The 20,962-nt window shown below is 36.7% G+C and overlaps 1 protein-coding gene across 1 annotated transcript; it reads left to right on the top strand.

Annotated features, from left to right (window-relative positions):
- Positions 1 to 4,431: 4,431 nt before the first annotated feature.
- Positions 4,432 to 17,038, top strand: LOC139735859 (uncharacterized). Its single transcript, XM_071646606.1, has 7 exons — positions 4,432 to 4,560; positions 7,131 to 7,273; positions 13,036 to 13,319; positions 14,056 to 14,208; positions 15,801 to 15,872; positions 16,379 to 16,548; positions 16,808 to 17,038. Exons 2-7 carry the CDS (start codon positions 7,164 to 7,166, stop codon positions 17,036 to 17,038), a joined length of 1,020 nt encoding a protein of 339 aa, XP_071502707.1. The 5' UTR covers positions 4,432 to 4,560; positions 7,131 to 7,163.
- The last annotated feature ends 3,924 nt before the right edge of the window (positions 17,039 to 20,962 follow it).

Below are 20,962 nucleotides of genomic sequence, written 5' to 3'. Positions count from 1 at the left end.
ATAAAATACCATGTAGGAGTACATCAGGCCAGGTGATGTTGTTGAGAGTTGATCGTTGTGTGGATAATGCAGCTGGCCAATAGATCAGCAGCACAACTAAAGATTAAAGTCTTGCCATGGGTATGTAGAACAGTTGCTATGGCAATGATGAAATTAAATGACATGCAAGTCCTGCTTCTACCCATATACAGCCTGTGTGCGGGACCAGGTCTTCATTCAGCAACACAATGTACATCTGCTATGATAGACTGCTTTATACTTTGATTTTTGGTCTCCTGGCCCTGTGTGCACGCCATACACGAAGTGCGCCATTTCCCTTGCCTGCAGAAGTAGAGTCAGTAAGTATTATTGTCATAACACGGTTATAATTTCTCTGAGAGAACATGAAAGCAGTATGAGCCAAACACAGAGAAATCATTCTGTTTCATTGTGAGGGTTTGAAAACCACATTTTATCGGAAAGACATACAGGAAATCTCTGTTGCTGTATTTTTTAAGGAAGTGGAAGGGCTGACATTTTCTTTTTGACCATTTTGCCTGCGTAATCTGAGAAGACGAGTTGAAGATCGCAACAGATACAGTAATGGAAATCACCTCATGTAATCAAACATTATTATTGCTTTCATGCATTAACAAAGAACTACCTTTTACTTTGCTTTATACTTTCACATAATAGCAGTTATCATACTGTACGATGTCATCTCATATAACATGCCCTGTTGTTGCAAGAGGTGACTGCCAAGTCAGTTAGCCACCAAACCACATTTTATCGGAAAGACGTACAGGAAACCTTATTGTAGAAAAAAAAAAAACCCAACATAATTTCATGCTGCATGTTCTTTTTCATGAAGACATTCTGTGCATAATTGCTGTCAGTGAGTTCAAATTTTTCCTGAAGGAAGACGTAAAACGTCATGACTTCCAAATATTACTGTGATCAAGTCATTCAGTACACCTCTTGTCAAGCAAGTTTACAGTTCCTTCAATAAATCATTGCTAATGAGTCATATATTGCTCTTCTCTTTATACAGTTGGTCATACAATGTATGTGACTCTCTTATAATTGGTAAATATAGAATAAAGATTGTCATGCTTAGAATCTGAAGTAAATATACATGTTTGTTTTTTGTTTTCATTTTCATGTGATGATTCAGTAGTTTGCTTAATGCATGTTGTAATTTAGCCTTGTTAAAAGGGTGTGTCATTTCATTTATTTCCTTTTCATTTGCTCTATTGTTTAACTTAGTGTTTGCATGGTCTTTGTGTTCATAATCTTCCCCGTAGCTTTGGCATTAATTGGACGAGAGTTCCACTGAACCATTTACATGAGGTACTGAACCTCAGGAAAATGATGCATTGTTGTGACAATGTAAAACAACATGTTGCTCTACAAATCTGTGAATTTAGATAAATTACACTAGCCAAAGTGAATCATGAATGCTAGAAAGCTACTGACCCAGCACGATGCCATACATGTATGTACTGGCCCAATGAGCAAGCACGCAGCACTAACATGTTGTGAAATGTTCAATACCAATACTTACCCAACCAGGCTGATGTAATGGAGGAATTTTGCCTCCTTTACCTGTTGAAGACTGATTCAAAATATACTTGATGGGAAGGTGTTTATGGGAAATGCATCAAAACAGAATCACTGCACCCTCAATGAGAGGATTTATCTGACCTACCCTGGGCTAGGGGATATTAAAGTAGGTTTGGAAAGACCTGCACATGAAGCTCATCCCGTACATTTTTTTTAAAAAATTTACCGGTATATTTCACTGAGTACACTTTCACATTATATGCTGGTACTGCTAGTATTTGTGCATCGCAGTGACTTCGTGCATCCTAAATTCCCTCACCCCCCCCCCCCCCCCACAAAAAAAAAAAAATGAGCATTTTGCATAGTATTAATTTGTCAGGAATTTCAATAATTTATATAATATGGGAGCATACCATAATTGGTAAATAAGTTTTGTATCACTTTTATTTGTTCACATATCACACATGAAAGTCCATTCCTCATATAACCTTGAAAGGTAAATCCAATCAAACATTTGTTGTTACAGCCATCTTCAGAGAGGAAACAGTGGCCCTGTTGCATAGAACTGTGGTAACTTTATTGGCTACATTTGAGCACTCAAAAGTGAACCAAAGTGAATTAGTGTAATCCAATGCATACAATATCATACCATGCCAGATTTGGAGTGTTTTAGCACTCTGTGGAGAAAGCACACCTCATGAGTTATTTTTGGACTCGGTTCAGAGGGGTAACTCATTTTGTAGCAAAAGGGTCATGCATGCGGTGCACTTATATGCTACATTTATGGTACAGTACACTTTAGGAGCATTTGAGCACTCCTCAGGTGCAGGTATGGTATGGTATGGTATGGTATGGTATATGGTATGGTATGGTATGGTATGGTATATGGTATGGTATGGTATATGGTATGGTATGGCATGGCTCGACACTAACTTTTTTGTTTGGTGGCCCGATGGGGCCACCAAAATCCTAAATTTCAAATTTTTGGTGGCCCAAGAGAAAAATTTGGTGTCCCGAAAAAAAACCCAATAAAAAACATTAAAAGTCCTTTTTTTTTTAATGAGTCAAATATTTAAGTTTTATGATAGTAAGAATTAGAAGTTGGACATATCTACTCATAAATAAACTTCAACAAACTTGCAACACTCACTCTCAGGCACTCATTCAGTCCTTTTCATCCATCCTTTAAACAAATCTAACTGCTAATTTCCGGCGCAAAAAGTTACGAATTTATTGACATACTTTTCAAAAAATTTTGGTGGCCCGAGGCGGGCCACCAAATTTGCCCTTTTTTGAAATTTGGTGGCCCGACTTTCATTTTTGGTGGCCCCAGGCCACCGGGCCACCGTTAGTGTCGAGCCGTGGGTATGGTATCTATGGTACAATAGATGGCAATTCTGCATTCAGTGATAACCATAGGTCATTCCTTGACTTTGATTGGTTATGGAAGAATTTTGTATCATGGTACAGCAAATGTGGCTCCGGCCATATACAGTTACCACCGATTGCAGAGTGGCCATCATTTGTAATTCCCATCGCATAAAACTGTGTAAATCTTCATATGTAAAGTTACCACAGTTTTATGCTAATGGTCACATATAAATGTGATATTTGGGCAAGAAAAGTTTGTTTTACTCAGATTAGAAAATTTTCCTCGGAAGAAAAATGTGATAAATGCATCACTTTACAATTGATTCTTTAGTTATCTTTGGCATGCTTTCTATTGTTTTAAATCTTCAAAAATCAGCACAGTGTATATGAAATAATGTATCTTAAAGGGTGCGTACAGTTCTGGTTGAGGTAAGGATTAAGCTTTTAATGTTTTGCGAGATATTTTTAGAAACCACTCTATGAGATGTCAAAGAGCATGCAATTCTAAGGGGTATCAAAAGTTTATTTGATGAAAATCGGTTTTGAAATGGCTGAGATATCAAAAAACAAGTTGAAACAAAGAGATCCTAATAAAAGATGTGGCCTGTCGCCTTTTATTATCACTTTTTTGGATATCTCAGCAATTTGAAAACCAACTTTCATCAAATAAACATTGAATCCTTCTTAAAACTACATGCTCTTTCATATTTCATAAGAGGTTTCTCATTATTTCACTTACGAATGTTCAAAACATGAATTCCCACCTCAACAAGTACTGTACAGCTAGTCTCTTTAATGTGCACTGTATTTGACGATTGTATAGTTGATATTACCAGGTTTTTTACAAGTAAACTTTTAATGGCTAAAACTTTGCTGGGCCTAATATCAACTGGAGAACTGTGTCTTGTATGCTCCCCAAATGATTAATTACTTTTTGGCTTTCATAACTACCAAACAACTGCTGACATCACGCTCCCAATGGTATGGAGAAGTATGTCCTTTTTAGGAATTACAATGCACTGCTGCACCCAACATCATCTAATTTTCCATGTGCCTATTGTGATGGAAAAAATATGACCCTTGTCGTGAGAGGTTTGTTTGTTTGTTTTTGTTTTTGTTTGTTGTTTGTTGTTGTTTTTTTGTTTGTTTTGGTGGTTAGATAGTATAGGTCCAAAGCATTAGCAGTAGTTTCCCTTTGATGTTATGTTTACAGCTTGCTTGAGTCACAAAGATGTCCTGCAATTTCACGAGTTTGAGCACTGCATTATTTTTCTATGATATTCGTGCGAGCCAGGAGTTGTGCAATCATTGGTCTTTCCCACTGCTTCTTGTCATTGGCAATTTTACCACAGTGAGAAATAATTGCATGCACCCGCTGCACGGTTGCCCTTGTGGCCGTGGAGGATGTGGTTTAATGTTAAATTATGATGCTCAAAAGAATTATCTGATTTGACGAAGCTTAGTCTTTGCCCAACAATATCATCATCTCTCTGAAGTCAGTGATTCTTCAGCATGAAAATAAAGAACAGAAAGCGTCCACACATTTGACTTTCATGTTTATTTTGTCTCCAGCACCTGTCTTACAGTAACCCCATCAGTAACTATACAGGAGAACATGTGGTTCAACGGGTGCCAAAGTCTATTCAGGTGAGATTTATAGACAAGTGCGATGACATAGCGTTTTTTATTTTTGTCGATGAAACATCAGAAGTCGCATTTTGCAAATTGGCAATAAATGAAAGTAAGTTGACACATGCAAGGAAAGTTTGATGCCCTTTCTTCTTCCTGTATTGATGTCTACCCAGTTTAGTCCAAGAAGCAACTGTCCTGCATTCAGCAAAATTATCTTGTGTGATGATTTTCTTATTCAGCACAGAATATTCAAAAGACCACAGTCTCAAAATATATGTGACTGATCCTTTAATTGGTGGCATATTTTGAAATATTAACTTTTCAGTTTGTTACTCAAAGTAGCAAGTTTTGGTACATTGCTCTCTGATTTGTATTCATTTTTTTAAATATTGATTGAGCTTAACCAAACCTACCTAATGAGCTTAACCAAACCTACCTAATATTTGCCAAATACATGCATTAAAAATTTAAAATTATCAATTCTCCACATGATCCTGATTTACTGTACATTAAGTGCTGATATTGTGCAAACAGATTGCAAATTGGTACTTGTCTACCATTTCGATCCGCATGTTGTCAATTTCGCCATTGCAAGGGAAAGGAAATTAATAAGAATGAGAATCAAGCAGTAATATGCGAGTGCAGAATATTTCATGTGGTGATTTCCTGTACATAAACAAGAAGTGTGTCAGGCATTTGAAGTATTGTGTACTGCATGTTGTTATACCCAAGATATCGGCATGTCATTGTCCATGCAGCATGCTTGACCTACTGTAGTTGAATGATTCAACTACACAGAATCATTCAACTACAGTAGGTCAAGCATGCTGTGCATGATCCAGTGCTGATTCAGTGCTGGTATAGCTTCTTTTTTTTTCTTTTAATTCATATTTTAGAGTGTCATTTTTGTTCATTGTTGTTTAGGCATTTTTTGTAGTTGCATGTTTTTTAGTATTGCTCTTTAGGAAAAAAAATCACAAAAATAAAGTCACTGTGAAGAGAAATGCACCAGCACTTGATGGGTCAGCTACTAGTAGTCTATTAAATGAATCATACTGCCTGATGTTGTGGAACCTCTCAAAAAGGCACCATATAACCTAAACATTGTGCATGAAATAGGTAGTTGTACATGTATGTAGATTTGGCTGTAGTTGACAACTCACCATGCAGGTCCATCATGTCCTGAATTCGGTTTGTAACGTGTAAGTCAGTTTGGTTAATAAACTGACTGCATGCATGTCATGATTTTTTCTTTTTTCTACTTTGGCAGAAAAAAATGTGTATCAGCCATCAGCTGATAGATGGCTGATACATAAGCCATCAGCCTTTACAACTGACTGTCAGTCAGTTGTAAAGGGAAGTTAGCAGCAACAACAATTACAAAACAAAGAAGAGATAATGATTTTTTTAAAATATAGCTTTATGATCTTTGCCATAAGGTGAGCAAAGATAGAGAACAGATGAATCTCAAAAAGTTTGATGCCATATATACATAAAGCGTGCTTAAATCAGTATGGATAATTTCACTTTAGCTCACCTGAGCCGAAGGCTCAAGTGAGCTATTGCGATCGCTCTTTGTCCGGCGTCCGTTGTCAGTTGTCTGTCGTGTGTCGTGCGTAAATTTCTTACATTTTTATCTTCTCCTTGAGAGCCCCATCACCGATTTTCACCAAATTTGGCATGTAGCATCCCTTGGATCTCTAGATTCAAATGGGCGCCATGTTCCACCTGGGGGGCCCCCAGAGGGACCCAAACCCCCCCAAATTAAGGAATCTTAAAAAAATCTTCTTCTCTAGAACCAGAAGTGATAGAGCAAAGTTAAAACTATGAGATAGTACATTGATGACTGTAGTTTCAAGTTTGCTCATGATGGGATAAGGGGTGCAAACCTCTTAAATTAAGGAATATTCAATAATATTCTTCTCTAGAATCAGAAGTGATAGGACTTAGTCTTTTATTTTCCAAACTGCATAATCCAACATTCTATAAAGTACAGTGTTTTTGGCAGGTATTTTTACCAGTGTGATGGAATATGCAAATGACACCATGCCCCCAGCTCTCTAAGCTACCCCCACCAAAAGTTTCCAATGTTCTCAAGTAAGAGTCTGCAAGAATGCATGGAAGGTGGAGTTGCAATACTCAGGTGAGCGTGAGAGCCCCAGGTCTCTTGTTTAGATTGCCAAAAAGCCAACATATTGGTACCAAAGTAATCAATGAAATGATTCAGAAACTCTTCTGAGGTTGTGTAGCCAAACTCAACTACTCTCTTGTATGTCATACATGAGCCATTTGCCTTTTGTCAGTGATTTTTAAAAGTATTTGCATAAGAGTTGTAGATAGTGAATTTTCTAATAGTCACCAAGTCAAAGAATGTCATTGCCTTACTGCGTGCATATAGTTTGGTACAATGTATCTATTACACTCTTATGTGCACAAAACAGACAAAGCATTAAAATGAGCAGAAATCCGCAATTTAGTATACTGTTCAGTGTGCTTTCCATTATAGGGAGACCAAAATCCTCTTTTCGTGTTTCTTGTTACCAATTTTGTGTGCATATTGTTTCGTTTTGTTTTTGTTTTAACAGGAGCGGCATTCAACTTGTAGCAGTGATTCTCATATGACAGTAATCTGTGAAGATGGAACAGAGTATCTGTTGATATGTGTTCCAGGAACATACAGAAATGACCTAAGCTGCGAGAACAGTGATGAAACAACTAACTCTCAACTGTAAGTATTATGATAATTGTACTTCCATTAAGTGAAGAGGTTGATGTATGTGCAAATGTACACATTATTAGACAATATATGTAGTTTTAGATGTGTGTTGGATGTAGTTATTCCATGATGGATAGGGCCATACAGGCAGCTGTTACTTGTACATTCAAGAACAAAACTCATCATATTTTACTTCTCTGCAAATTTTTCTAGTGAAATGTAATGATAACTATATATTAAACTCTGCCTTGAAATTGTTTATAGATACTGTATATGCTGTTATTTTTGCGCTACAGATATTTTTACGCTACAGATATTTTCATGAATGAGAAGGTAACAGACATTTCGCGAGATATTGTTTTTCATGAATATTTGACACAGATGCCTTCATTAGTGTACTATCACTTAAATGCATGGTGACATTTTTGCGTGTTGTTAAATTCATGGTCAAACAGTGATTCACAAAATTTGCAAAATTTAAACCCTCGCTAAAATAAAAGCTTTAAATATAAAGTATACACAAGACTTGCACTAATGATGTATTGTGTCCATTCACAGATTGATGTGCAATGTCTAAAACCCACAGGAAGTTGCAGACAGGAGATGTACAATCAAATAAGTGGTTTTAAATGTGAGCTTTTAGCTGTACTGATTACAAAAATCAACAGGAACTAGCTGATTGTAGCACTGCCAAGTCTCTCGTGAGTCTGCATGTGCCTTTCCTGATAACATCAGTATCTCCTGTCGCTAGACACTAGAGTTTACAAAAGAATCTCCGTGATCTGGGATTTGTCATACCCCACCCATACATGGTGTGTATGGGGATATACATCATTGGTCATTACATGACGTGGCATCTGACTGTCAAATGTTGATTCTGAGATGATACGCTGTTAAAAGTCTGACTTGCTTTTTCATGGTCATTACAGAATGAAAGTGAATAATTTTGTAGCCAGAAAGAGACATTGAGTTCTCATAATAAATGTGATGTTGGATTGAAGTTCATTTAGTCATAAATTTATTGAATATCTTCAAACAAGCATAGAAGTCAGATCGTCCATCCCATTTTGTCCATGATGGCTTCAAACGTGGTTGCTGTGGTTGCTGGGAACATGGTGTACATGCAGCATTATATCAAAAAGGGTCACATGAACTATATCGGTAAATCTAGTGAACTGGACTTACTTGCAATTTGGAGTAGTGACGTTTCATGTCCGCTCTGGGACGCTTCATCAGGGGGGTGTTTCATGAAACTTTTTGTCGGTGATTTACACCGACAACTGTTAAAAGCTACTGAAATCCTTGCGTCTGATTGGCTGATAGCAAATTTGTCGGTGAAAACCTCCGACGAACTCGTTGATGAAATGCCCCCCAGGCCGACTAATCTTTGACGGCAATTGGTTGTTGACTTGTAATAGGGTCAGGGAATTTAGGAAGTCCAGTTGACTAGATTTACCGATGTAGTTCATGTGATACTTTACCTGGATGACTGAGAACATTCACAGTCATATTAAAAAGAGTCATAAGTCAAATCTTCAAATCCCCAAATACCTACTCTCTAGACAATATAGCCATTCATCCAAAAAGCCTAGTTCAAGGAAAGTGAATAATTGACACATTTGTAACAACCATGTCATTTTTGTCGAGCCCACCGAAGGTGAGGGGAGACTAAGGGATCGCCTGCGGCGTTCGTCCTTCTGTCCGTCGTCTGTCCGTAACGCTATAAAAACTTGAATAACTCTGTACTCTGGTCTTCAATTTTAATCAAACTTGGAGGGAAGAGTGGTTATACAAAGTTTTACCTTTCACCAAGTATGAAGGTCACCTCAAGGTTAAAGGTCACAGGCAGGGGTCAATGAACTTTTAGGGCCCAATGTTAAGTTTTTAGGGCACGTTTCGATTATGGGCCATAACTTTTGATCCGTAAGTGTATTGACCAAACTTGGCTGGTAGATGTACCTTGGGAAGTTGATGGTCACTGCAAGTTCACAGGTCACAGGCAGAGGTCAATGAACTTTTAGGGCCCAATGTTAAGTTTTTAGGGCGTGTTTCGATTATGGGTCATAACTTTTGATACAAAAGTCCGTTTGTGACTAAACTTGGGTGGTAGATGTCCCTTGGGGAGTTGATGGTCACCACAAGGTCAAAGGTCACAGGCAGGGGTCAATGAACTTTTAGGGCTCAATGTTAAGTTTTTAGGGTGCATTTCGATTATGGACCATAACTTTGATACATAAGTCCGTTTGTGACTAAACTTGGGTGGTAGATGTCCCTTGGGGAGTTGATGGTCACCACAAGGTCAAAGGTCACAGGCAGGGGTCAATGAACTTTAAGGGCCCAATGTACTGTGCATTTAATTATGACTCCTAACTTTTGATCCATAGGTCCATTTGTGAACAAAATTTAAAAAAAAGGTGTTGTACATTTGTGGGCGTGACACATTACGGCACTTGCCTTGTTTATAGTATTTTGCCAATTATGTGAAACTGTCATCACACATTGTCACGATATATGCTGCAGACCTATTGTAAGAACCATACATTATGCGGCATGTTGGAGGCTTATTACCAATCACCATAGCAATATCTATCTAGTCTAATGAAAAATCATCCAAAAATGTTGAATATCAGAGTCATTCCCTAATTCTTTGAACATTTGACTTGAAATTTGGCACATGTGTTGGCTATTGTATGTTAATGTGAAAAGTTCATCTCTTTTTATTGTTGTACAATTTGTTGCTATGGTAGCAGCATTTTTGAATGGAAATCATACAAAAATGTACAATGTCAGATTTTGCTAATTCCCTCATTTTTTAGCATTTGACTTGAAATTTTGCACATGTGATTGCTGCAGCATGTAGATGTGCAGACTTTGCAGTTTATAATTGTTGGACAATGTGTTGTCTTGGTAATCAACATTTTTAAAATGAAAATCATGCAACTTACCAGTGGATTTAGCTAATTCCCTCAGTTTTTGAGCATTTGACGTGAGGTTTTGCACATTTGGCCAATGTAAAATTCAGATATAATGCAAGACACAACTTTCAGGAATGCTGAACAATGCGTTTCGATGGTAACAGCATTTTTTTTTTTTTTTTTTGTTACTTTAAGCTAACTCCCCCAGATTTTGTGCATTTGGCTTGAAATTAGGAACAGGCAACCGGTACAGTACAGAGATGTGTAAACATTATCTTTCATCATTGTTGAAAATTTGGCTGATATTTTGCATACTTGACCACTATGATAAGAAGTTGTGTAAATTTCATCATCATTATCATAATGAAACAATGGATTGCCATGGTAAAATATTTAAAGATAAATAATCACACAAAATTATCATGGATTGCATTTACCTCCCCTACTTTTTTAACATTTGACCTAAGATTTGGCACATATCATATGTCTAAGCTGTAGTTTTAAGCTGTGCAAAAGACATCTCAGCATTGTCAATGTTGAGCTATGCATTGCCATGGTAACCACATTTTTTTTTCAATAAAAGCATGCAAAAAAAAAAATAATGGATTATTTGATCTAACTCCCTCAGTTTCTTAGCATTTGACTAGAAATTTGGCACATGTGTCTACTGTACTATGTAGATGTACTAATATTGCTGCATTTACTCAATCCACCGGTGTCTGAAGGTGGATTTGTCCTTTAAGCTAATTCCCTGAGAGTTTGAGTATTTGGCTTGAAATTAGGCACATGTAATTGGTACCATACCAAGATGTGTAAATTTCATCTTTCATCAGTGTAGAAATACATTCATTGCCATGGTAACAGCATTTTAATTATGTAAATCTTAGTGGATTTTGCTCACTCCCTTAGTTTCTGAACATTTGCCTTGAGATTGGAACATGTGACTAATATTTTAATGAGCAAAGCACATGTTTAATCAGAGTAACGCATTGCCATTGTACAATTTTTCAATAAAAAACATTCAAAAATCTTGTGGAATGAGCTAACTCCCCAATTTTTAGGTGAGGTATTAATCATATTCAGTGATACACGTAGTTCTACTTCTTTTTTGCCCATGGAAATGTAGTTGTGATATACAAGTATCTCACTGGTTGCCCTGTGGAATGGCTGTAATCTTGTTGTTAAATGCCACATTAACAAATCCTGTGAGATTTTACATTACTGGATTCACAACAGCTGCAAGTGATCGTGTCCTCACTGAGAAGGTAGAGGTTAGCAAAACTTCTCAAAATATGACAACTTGCTGCCTAAGTTTTTTTTTTTTCAAAGATTCGTTTGAGGAATGTAAAAAAAAAAAAAAAAATCATTTTTGCCTTGACATATACCTCACTAACCGGGCTGGGTAATGCATACTTTTCATTAAAAAAAAAAAGAAAATGAAAAAAAGAAATGCTTGTCATATGTTATGTATGGCCTGTAAATCATTTTGATGAAAGATTGAATATTTTCACCTTATGTGATCATATAATGGATAATGACTTTGATGTAGAAACCAGTTTGTGTGTGGTACCACTTTCCAAATGAAATTATCCCACAAATGCCCTGACTGCTTCTCTGAATATGTTATACAAATGCATCGTTTGTTAACTGCTTGAAAGCACGAGGTAATTTCTCAGCAGTTGGTAAAGGTTTACAGAACAAGTAACATTTAAAGTGAAAACATAGTTCTTGTAAGGCTGCAGAACTTTTTTTGATAGTATATTGCCTGTGGCTTTTTTTGCCTGTGATTCAATACTACTGCTTGGACAAAATTAAAACATCGCTAGCATATTAGCAGCGTTCAGCATACCCACTACTAGTGAGTGTGGAGGACGCTTCAGGAATAACAGTTGGCATACCAACTTTTATTACTTTACACTTTTGATCTCAGAATACTACTAAAAATAGCTCATTTTCTTGGGAAATTGCATCAGCCAGACAAGTTTCTTCATAGCAATACACTTGTGCACTAAAGACAAATGTCCCATACGTAAGTTGAGCCATGTCCCATACGTAAGGTGCACTTTCGTTAATTAAACCAACTTCATGAAAATATGCGCTATTCTTTTGCAGTGAAACTTTGCTGAAAGATACTTCAGTATTGTACCTTTCTTCTTCTAAACAGAACTTGATCAGTATGGTACTTTCAGAGAATTTTCAATTCAAACTTTATTTTGAAAAATCTAGTTTTTCTCTGGTCCCATACGTAAGTTGCCATATTTTTCTTAATAAAATGATTTACCCAAGGTCAAATGACATCAAACTTAAACACAATATTCTTCTCAGGGCTACCAGTCCTCCTGATGATAAACAGTAAAATCCAAGTGCTCCTTCATTACTTTCCAGAGGTTTGAAATCTCTGAATGTCCCATACGTAAGGTGCGCGATATCTTGGACTTGCCCTTAATCGGAGATGCTGAGTGATGTTTGCAATTTCGATTCGAGCTACATGCTGGGAAAAACAATAAGTTAATTAAGATCGGGACAGCAGATTTCACTTCGAGGTAACCGAATTTCGAGTTATTTTCTTCGAGCTACGCAAATTTTAGTACACGGAAACTCCATAGGAACAATCGGGACTTTCATTTTGCCCCCGAGGTAAGTGATATTCGGCTTATCCGACGTCGAGGTATCCGAAGTTGACTGTACTATGTTTTGCTTTAAATGCTAAACAGCAAATTTTATTATTGATGGCCTGTGCTTTGTTCTCCTCTACACAACAGTTGGGAACACCAAAACAGAAATTGTGTCCTGTGGCATCTAGAATAACCAGTTTGAATATCAAGATTTGTGTGTTTGTTTGTTTGTTTTTCTGGACAGATGTCAGAGTTGCCCCACGCAGACCTATCAGTCGCAGCCCAACTGTCGCTCCTGCAACCCATGCACACAGTGTAAGGATGGGGAATATGAGCAGCAGCCCTGTACGGGTGAGACAGATACAGTGTGTTCTCCAAAGCATGATTCAACCACTTCAACTCCTACTCAGGGACCTTCATCTTCTGAGGCAGTCCAAGAGACTTCATCATCACAGAGTACCTCAACTGGGCTGGATGATGACAGTACCGGTACTACACCAGTTACACCAACTCAGCCAGAAGCCATAGGTGTGTATGTGGCTTTCGTGGAGGCATAAACGCAAATTGCAAGGATTTTCTCTGATCCCTTTCACTGATTTTAAAGGGAAATTAAAGCCATATATATGTATATGTATATATTATATTATATAACATGTGGATTGGGTGAATGCAGCATATTAGTAGAACACACCAGTAAGGTTTGAGGAAAATCAGAGTTAAATTTAGAGTTAAGATAGAGTTAAGAGTTATCACAGTTAATTAGAGTTAAATTTGTACCAATTGTATATACAGTATGTTTGAATGTGTGTTTTGTTTTTTTTTTAACTTACATGGTTATGAAATTATTCTTGTTATATTAATGTGTAATTTTGTATGTACATCTGTGCAATTTGACTGTTACTGTAAAAGTTGATATTTCTCGCGACCAATTTTGCTCGCTTGGCCTGGAAAGACAGAGTTTTGCATGTTTTTAATTCCGCGCAATCAAGACATCAACTACTGGAACATATGGCTCGCAAAAATGTTTGCATGTACGCGAAAATTTAATCACCTCAAAAATATCCACTCTTACAGTAGTTGCCTACTCAGATCTTTAATAAAGACCTTTTAGTCAATCAATCACCAGAATGAGAAGAGTATTCTCCTGTCCTTCAGATGTGCTTCCTGTGAATGCTTGATAAGATCCCACTTTTTTATTACATATCTAAGCAGTATTTTGTTACAAAATTACTGTTTGCTATACCCTCCGTCTCTCTGTTTCCAGCCCACACAAACACAAAGGACTACTCCGTTACAGTGATTGTGCTGGCAGTCTTTTTGGTCATCGCAGTTGTCCTGTTGGTCATCATGACCATTTCGTGGTGGAGAGAGAGAGTTAAGAGATACGCACCTACTGTCACCAACAATGATTGTGATGGTAAGATGTGTACAATTCTAATCCAGAAAACTTCTTGATGTGTGTGTAATGGGTTAAGAAAAAAAAATTTTAATTAAGAAAAAAAATTCTTAATTAGAAGGCCACTTGCATTATGTATGCATTTACAATCTGTTTCTAGCATTGTTTTTTAAAGCAAAATGGGCAATCAACTACACACACACACACAAACACACACACACACGCAAAAATCTTTCGTTTTTAAACCTCTGTACAAAAAATTTTTCATGGTAAACTTTGAATAGCAGGCTCTTACAATTTTGTTTTGTCAAAGCTTGATGCATATAAACTTAGTCAAACTGTTATTTTGGAAAATGTCATACGGAAGATTTGGATTTATAACTTTGTAAAGGAAAAGGGCAAAACATATCATTTCTATACCTCACCAAACCATGACTTAAACACAAAATGACTAACTCATACAGACTCTACAGTCTTACCAAATGTTTTGATGCTGTGGTCCTGCTTACACTAAATGTTTTCAACTGAATGCTACATTGTTTTTAGCACATTCAGGGTACAATACATTCACAGTGTACCCTTGTTCATAATCTAGGATGAAGAAGGCGCTGAGTCTGAGGGAGAGACTACAATGTAGTTATATGTTAGTAGATTACTGGCTTCTTCCATGCACCTGTACAGTCATGATAAATGATCAATTTCCTAGAGTTACTTTGGAACCATGTTAAGTGATCCAGTTGTCTCAAATGATTCAAAATTACATAAATCATGCAGCTTGATTTTATAGATATACATGTATGTGCAGTAATATCTTCTAAATACATTATGTGGAGAATTCAACTTTTGAGAAATTCCTATTAGATGCTTATTGTATGCACAACCTGTCATTAGCATCACACACAGTGAATCAACAGGCTTAACTATGAAGAAGGCTCACAAATGTCTGTTAGGACTTATAGCATAATATATATATATATATATATATATATATATATATATATATATATATATACAGATGGCATACAACCTTGTATGCGGCCTCTTAAAAAACTTCAAGTGATAAGCTTCACATATTAGTGCAACAACAAAATTCCAGATTTTCTATCATCTAAGGCAAGAAATATTGATACTTTGTTTGTGTTGCAGCCTTTGTCAACTTGACTGCTGCTAGAATGTGACGATTGATATTTTCTCATTAGACACATTTACATGGAAGTACTGTACAAGCTGTTATTTTTGCGAGGGTGTAAATTTCACAAATTTCGCGAATCACAGTTGGATCGCGAATTTAACAACACGGGAAAATGTCTCCATGCGCTTTGTTAATAGAACATTAACGTAAGCGTCGGCGTCGATTCTTGAAAACAACATCTCACAAAAATGCTTATAACCTTGTCATTTGCGAAAATATCTGTATGCGAAAATGACAGCGTATACGGTATGTTGTTGGGTTTTATGTAATATATGAATAAGATTGTAGCATAGGCATTGGGTGTGAACACATAAGAAAAATGTTAAGGTAATCTATTTATGTCAGTCTCTTTAAAAATCCAAAGCGATCATCTCTCGCATGTGCAAAAGTCTTTGAATATATGCCATTACATGTTTTACAGATGTGCAGCTAAATGCAATCAAAAAGAGGGAAAGGAACCAACAGCCTGATGACGATAAATTACCAGAACAAAGTAAGTGATTAAATAACAACACTTTGTGGTTTTTTTTCTCACCTTTTCTTTGTGTTTGTTGAAATTTCATGTGTTGGGAGGGTGGGGGGAGAGGGCAAAGAAATGAGTCTCTTCACTTTTCCAAAGCTATTATTGGTAAATGCCTTTAATTTGTGATTTATCCTGAATTAGGTTGTATATATGAAAGCATTTTAAATATGTCTATCACAAACTGATGGCAATAAAAAGGAGTTCTGTATGCACACAAGTTATCACTAACAGTATTAACTCCGGGATTTTATTTGTCTATTTGTTCGTTAGAAATATGTATGTTCTTCCTGCATAATCTCAATACCCCAATATTATTTTTGATAATAGATGTGCACCCATTGTATTATATCCAAATTTGGACCAAATTTGGTCCTGCAGATAAAAGCACAGAATTTCATTTGCACAAGCTAGCTCACATGTGGTGCATGACAAACTTCCTGGTATTATGATTATGTGCATGTTGTGTGTGTTTGCAGCAGATCCTCTACTAGACACCAAGGATGTGGGAGAGAATCCATCACCTTCCCTGTCACATGAATCCAGGGAAAACCACACCCAGGGAGCAACAGGTGGTTTGGATGACAATCTGCCTGGTACCATGGAAACCCACATGATAAACACCAATGATGGCACAGGTCCAGGTGTTGTAAGTGGATGTTACTCAGCAAGGGGAGCAGGATCTGTTACAGAAGGACAGCAAGGGAGACCAGCAGATCCTGGGTGTGGCCCAGAATTGAAAGTCACAGCCCAGATTCATAGTCTAAATGGAGGAGAACAAAGTCAAGAGGTGCCTTCTTCCTCAAGAGGTAACATGTCAGATGCTGATGATCCACGTCATGCAGGGAAAACTGGATATTATGAAAATCTGCGATCATCAAGAGTTAGTGATCAATTGTCCATTGCAGACAAGAATACAGACAGTACTGCAAAAAACCCTCGGGAAGCTGATAGACCACATGTTGGTGACACAAAAACCAATGGTCCTGAACAATTTGAACTCAAAGTTGCAGATCTTGGACAAGATTCCAGGATCCCAAATTCTTGCGAGGATGATATGCATAGAAGGAAGGATGATGTCACTGAGAATGGACCTGATAAAGGATGTGGAGAAACCCATGGTGCTAAAATCGCTGTAGTTAAAGGGAGTGCTGATAGAGAGAGTAAGAGAACATTAGCAAAAGACAGAGTGCACAATCAAGAAGACGAACCAAAAAGTCAGTTCCATAACAGTCGGTCAGAATCACCCACATCGGAATCCTCTTCAACAGCAGCTGATCAATCAAACCTCTCACCAACTCAGGGAAATGTAGCAATGAAAAAACCCAATGGAAATATGTCTCAAGTATTCCGAGGAGGTCATGCCCGGAATGGAGGAGATCCATGTTTAAAACCAAACGGAACTATAAGGTTGATACTTGGGCCAGGAAAAGTCAGGAGTGATGATGGCAACCAAGGAAGCAGAGTCCAGTCTCCACCAGCAGAATGTAATGAGACTGGTGGTGCAACTCACTCGTCGGACAATGATTCTTCCAGAAGTCCAAGTAGGGAAGCTGATAGTGCATCTGATGTCTGCAGTGCCAGCCCTGTTGGAGCCAATGTTAAACCTGTGCCACCGCCAAGCCCAGTTAAGGAACCTGCACAAAGACGAAATATGGCAGGTACGTATGTATATCACTGTCTTTTACTGGCCACTAAAATCTTTGAAAGTATGATCAGAATGATGGGGTTGGCGCTGAATTAACTCCAAAGATTACACATGTAGAGCATCTTAATTTATATGAGTAGAACTTGTAATTTATGGCTAAAGGCTCTGGTTAAGTCACACACACACACACACACACACACATGAAAGATCATGATCCAGCTCACTATTGTGATTTTGAATGAGCATTAAAAACCATATGATTCAATAAGATAGCATTATAATTATGCCTGTGTTTTGAATGGAAAACAAATAAAAAGTGGAGCATTGAACATGTGCACTAAAAGACATGACTATGTCCACATGAATTAGGTTTGAAGGAATTGTGTGTAAAGGAGTTCCAAACTCATAAGATATTGCCATCTCTCAAATGTGAAACCTACTCTGAATGACAAAAGTTTGTGACACAATATTTGGGCATTTCAACGTGAAGCTCTTTCTTCTTCTTTTTTTTATACATGTGTAACTAAAATCTTACCATCAGGTGTAAGTGTTTATATTACCTGATGGTTCTGTATGGACATTGTGAAATGATTGGGAAATTTTGGATAAATGAATATGCCATAACTGTTCTTAGAGTTTGAAGGTAGCACAGACTGATCAGGAGGTCGTGGGTTCGAATCCTGCTCGAGTATGTACGCCCATGATTTTTTTATCATGGCTACTACTAAAACACTGATCAATTCAGTGCTTATTTACGTCGATGTAGGGCAATTTGTCAATCAGTTGCACTGATCATTTTCCTTGAATTATAAAACATTATCTACTATTTTTGTGCTATGCTATAATAGATTGCAGATAGGTGCTCCATCAGCTAGTTTCGTGAGATAGGCTTATAGAGTATTACATGTACAGTGTATTTTCTGTTATTTTCTTATCTGTTATCACAGATTATTTTCACTGTGAATGAAACATCCATATATTCTGTTATCAGTTAACTTGCATACCATTGAAATATGGATCACAATTAACCTAGATACACATTTTTTGACATTGACAGTATATTATTTAATTCATTGTTGTAAAGTTTGTTTGTTTTTTTTTAAAGATGACACCGTGGAAGACCGTCATTGTCAAGCGATTTCTAGGAAGCTCAATCATCAACAAGTCAAGAATCTCTGTAGGAATATGAAACTCACAGAGAATAACATTATAGATCTGGAAGAACTCTACAAGAATGATCTGGAGGAATTTAAGTATCAGCTGCTGTTGAAGATTAAACATATTTGTGGGAAGGAGTTCACATACCGCCAAGTTTACAACTCTCTCAGAAGCATTGGAATAAAATTTTATGCTGATGAATTAATGAAAGATTTTGGTATTTTCTTTTAATAGAATTCTAATTTGCAGTACTGTTGAACTTTGCCTTAACCAGTCAATATTTTGTGTGGCAATGGTATAATGTATATGACTCAACTGTTAGGATTTGAGGTTTTGTTGAGTATGGGGAGCAAGTTTTATCAGTACTGTGCATTGCAGAATCTCTAGTCAACTGTGTGAAAATCAGGCAAAGTAATATGTATTGGATCAGGCTCAACTGCATGTACCATATGTCCCCCCCCAAAAAAAAAAAAATAAATAAATAAATAAAAAAATAAATAAATAAAAAATAAATAAAAAATACAGCTTTACCCTCTGTAATGATAACTTTAATAATAGTGAATCAATGCAAATATAATTTCAGGGTATGAAACCATAACTTATTAGCCACATCTTACAGAAAACCCCCATCTGATTTGCTTCAGTTGTCAGAAACAAATGAGAGGATCTTTGCAGAGCATGTACTATGTCAGGAATCCCTTCCTACTAAGTTCTGTTCGTTGTGTTCACACATTGCAGACCCATGACATGCTTTACAATGATCCACTTTTCTCTGTGACCACTTAACCAAATTAAATTGGGTTATCTGCAAAATATAGGTAAGATGTTGTATTTTCAGAACCTGAAATAGCATTAAAATAGTTTAATCATTTTGAAAGTTATCAATGCATAGATATGGCTGTATTTTTATTTATTTATTATTTTTTTTTTTTGGGGGGGGGAACATACATTACATTGAATGGATAATTAGGAAAAGTATGTTCTTCTGTTTAGTGACAGTGCATGTCAAAGGTAACAACCTCAGACTCCTGATTGTACCAGTAGCCTATGTGGTAGGCTGGTCAGTAGAGATTGATTGATGGATGCAAAGTGACATTCCATCTTGTCTGGTCAATGCGTATTCCACACTCTTCATTCCCATGCTCCTAAAGATAGCTGATGCATTGCGATGTGTGTGTATGATGCTATAGTTCATATTCCTTAATTTAGCTGGTAGCATTCTTTTTACTTCGAGTCATGAAAATGGGTGAGATATATGATGATACATGTTATGATTGCAATATATATACAATGCATGACTTGTTTACATGATATGAGTATGTCAAGCCAGAAAAGGTATTTTTTGTTTGTTTGTTTGTTAATTTTCCATCTGAGAAGATAGCTGGATAGCCCATATTCAGCTACGTTAAGCTGGTCTTGCGTGGGGTCCAGTATGGTTTTGGTGGAACAAGTTATTGTGTGCCATGATGGTAATATAATTGTTATAATGCGATGATCATCAGATATGTATAGAAGATGTATTCAGAAAAAGTTTTAACATACATTTATAAAGTTTTATATAGGTGTAGTAGATTTTATTGGATACAAAATTGGTGGTGATAGTGCCTCATACTTTGTTGTACTGAAAGACTTTGTTATGTGTGTGTGTTCCCGTGACGAAATACTGCCGAGATGGGAGATTCACCAGCTGTAGAAGGAACACTTGACTATATACAAATTGTTTTATATTTTCTAAGTTTTATGTTCCTTTACATTTTAATTCCTTGAATTTCACGAACACAAAGATTTGCAGAATTAAAATGCACACAAAAGTTCTTGTTGACACTATGTGCATTAAATGCCAGAGGTACAGTACTTTGAGAAAATTTCATGCTGTGAAAAAGGCCATCTGCTCAATTTAGAAAAAAAAAATTGCCATGAAAATACCGTGTTTTTACACCAAGCTGTAATGTGCCAGGTTGTTACCTTTTGCCAAATACTATGGTACAAATGTCTACAAAAGGTGTAATGAAATATATGTACTGTTTGAATCCTTGTGTATCATAGTAGAGTGATTTGTGTATTGGACAGTCACTTTGTTGTGTGTTAATATTTCATTGAAGGCTGGTCCCTAGTATACTCCAGCTGGTGTCTGTATGGGAAATTTGTGTCACAACAAAATGAGCTCGTCCTCAACGTTAAATGAATTCATTATTCGTTTAAATAATAAATATTGAAATGGTGCTTTGAGTTCTAGTTTATTCTTATACCATTGTTT

This window comes from Diadema antillarum, unplaced genomic scaffold (genome assembly GCF_040938485.1).
Source record: "Diadema antillarum isolate AM-2024a unplaced genomic scaffold, OU_Dant_1.0 seq00000604_RagTag, whole genome shotgun sequence".
NCBI lineage: Eukaryota > Metazoa > Echinodermata > Echinoidea > Diadematoida > Diadematidae > Diadema > Diadema antillarum.
This window is presented reverse-complemented; position numbering and strand designations above follow the sequence as displayed.

Excerpts from the sequence above, each read along its gene's own strand:
- LOC139735859 (XM_071646606.1), top strand. The coding sequence starts at position 7,164 with ATGACAGTAATCTGTGAAGATGGAACAGAGTATCTGTTGATATGTGTT. Across the intron at positions 13,320-14,055 it reads AACTCAGCCAGAAGCCATAG|CCCACACAAACACAAAGGAC; the intron begins GTGTGTATGTGG and ends CTCTGTTTCCAG. Across the intron at positions 15,873-16,378 it reads CGATAAATTACCAGAACAAA|CAGATCCTCTACTAGACACC; the intron begins GTAAGTGATTAA and ends GTGTGTTTGCAG.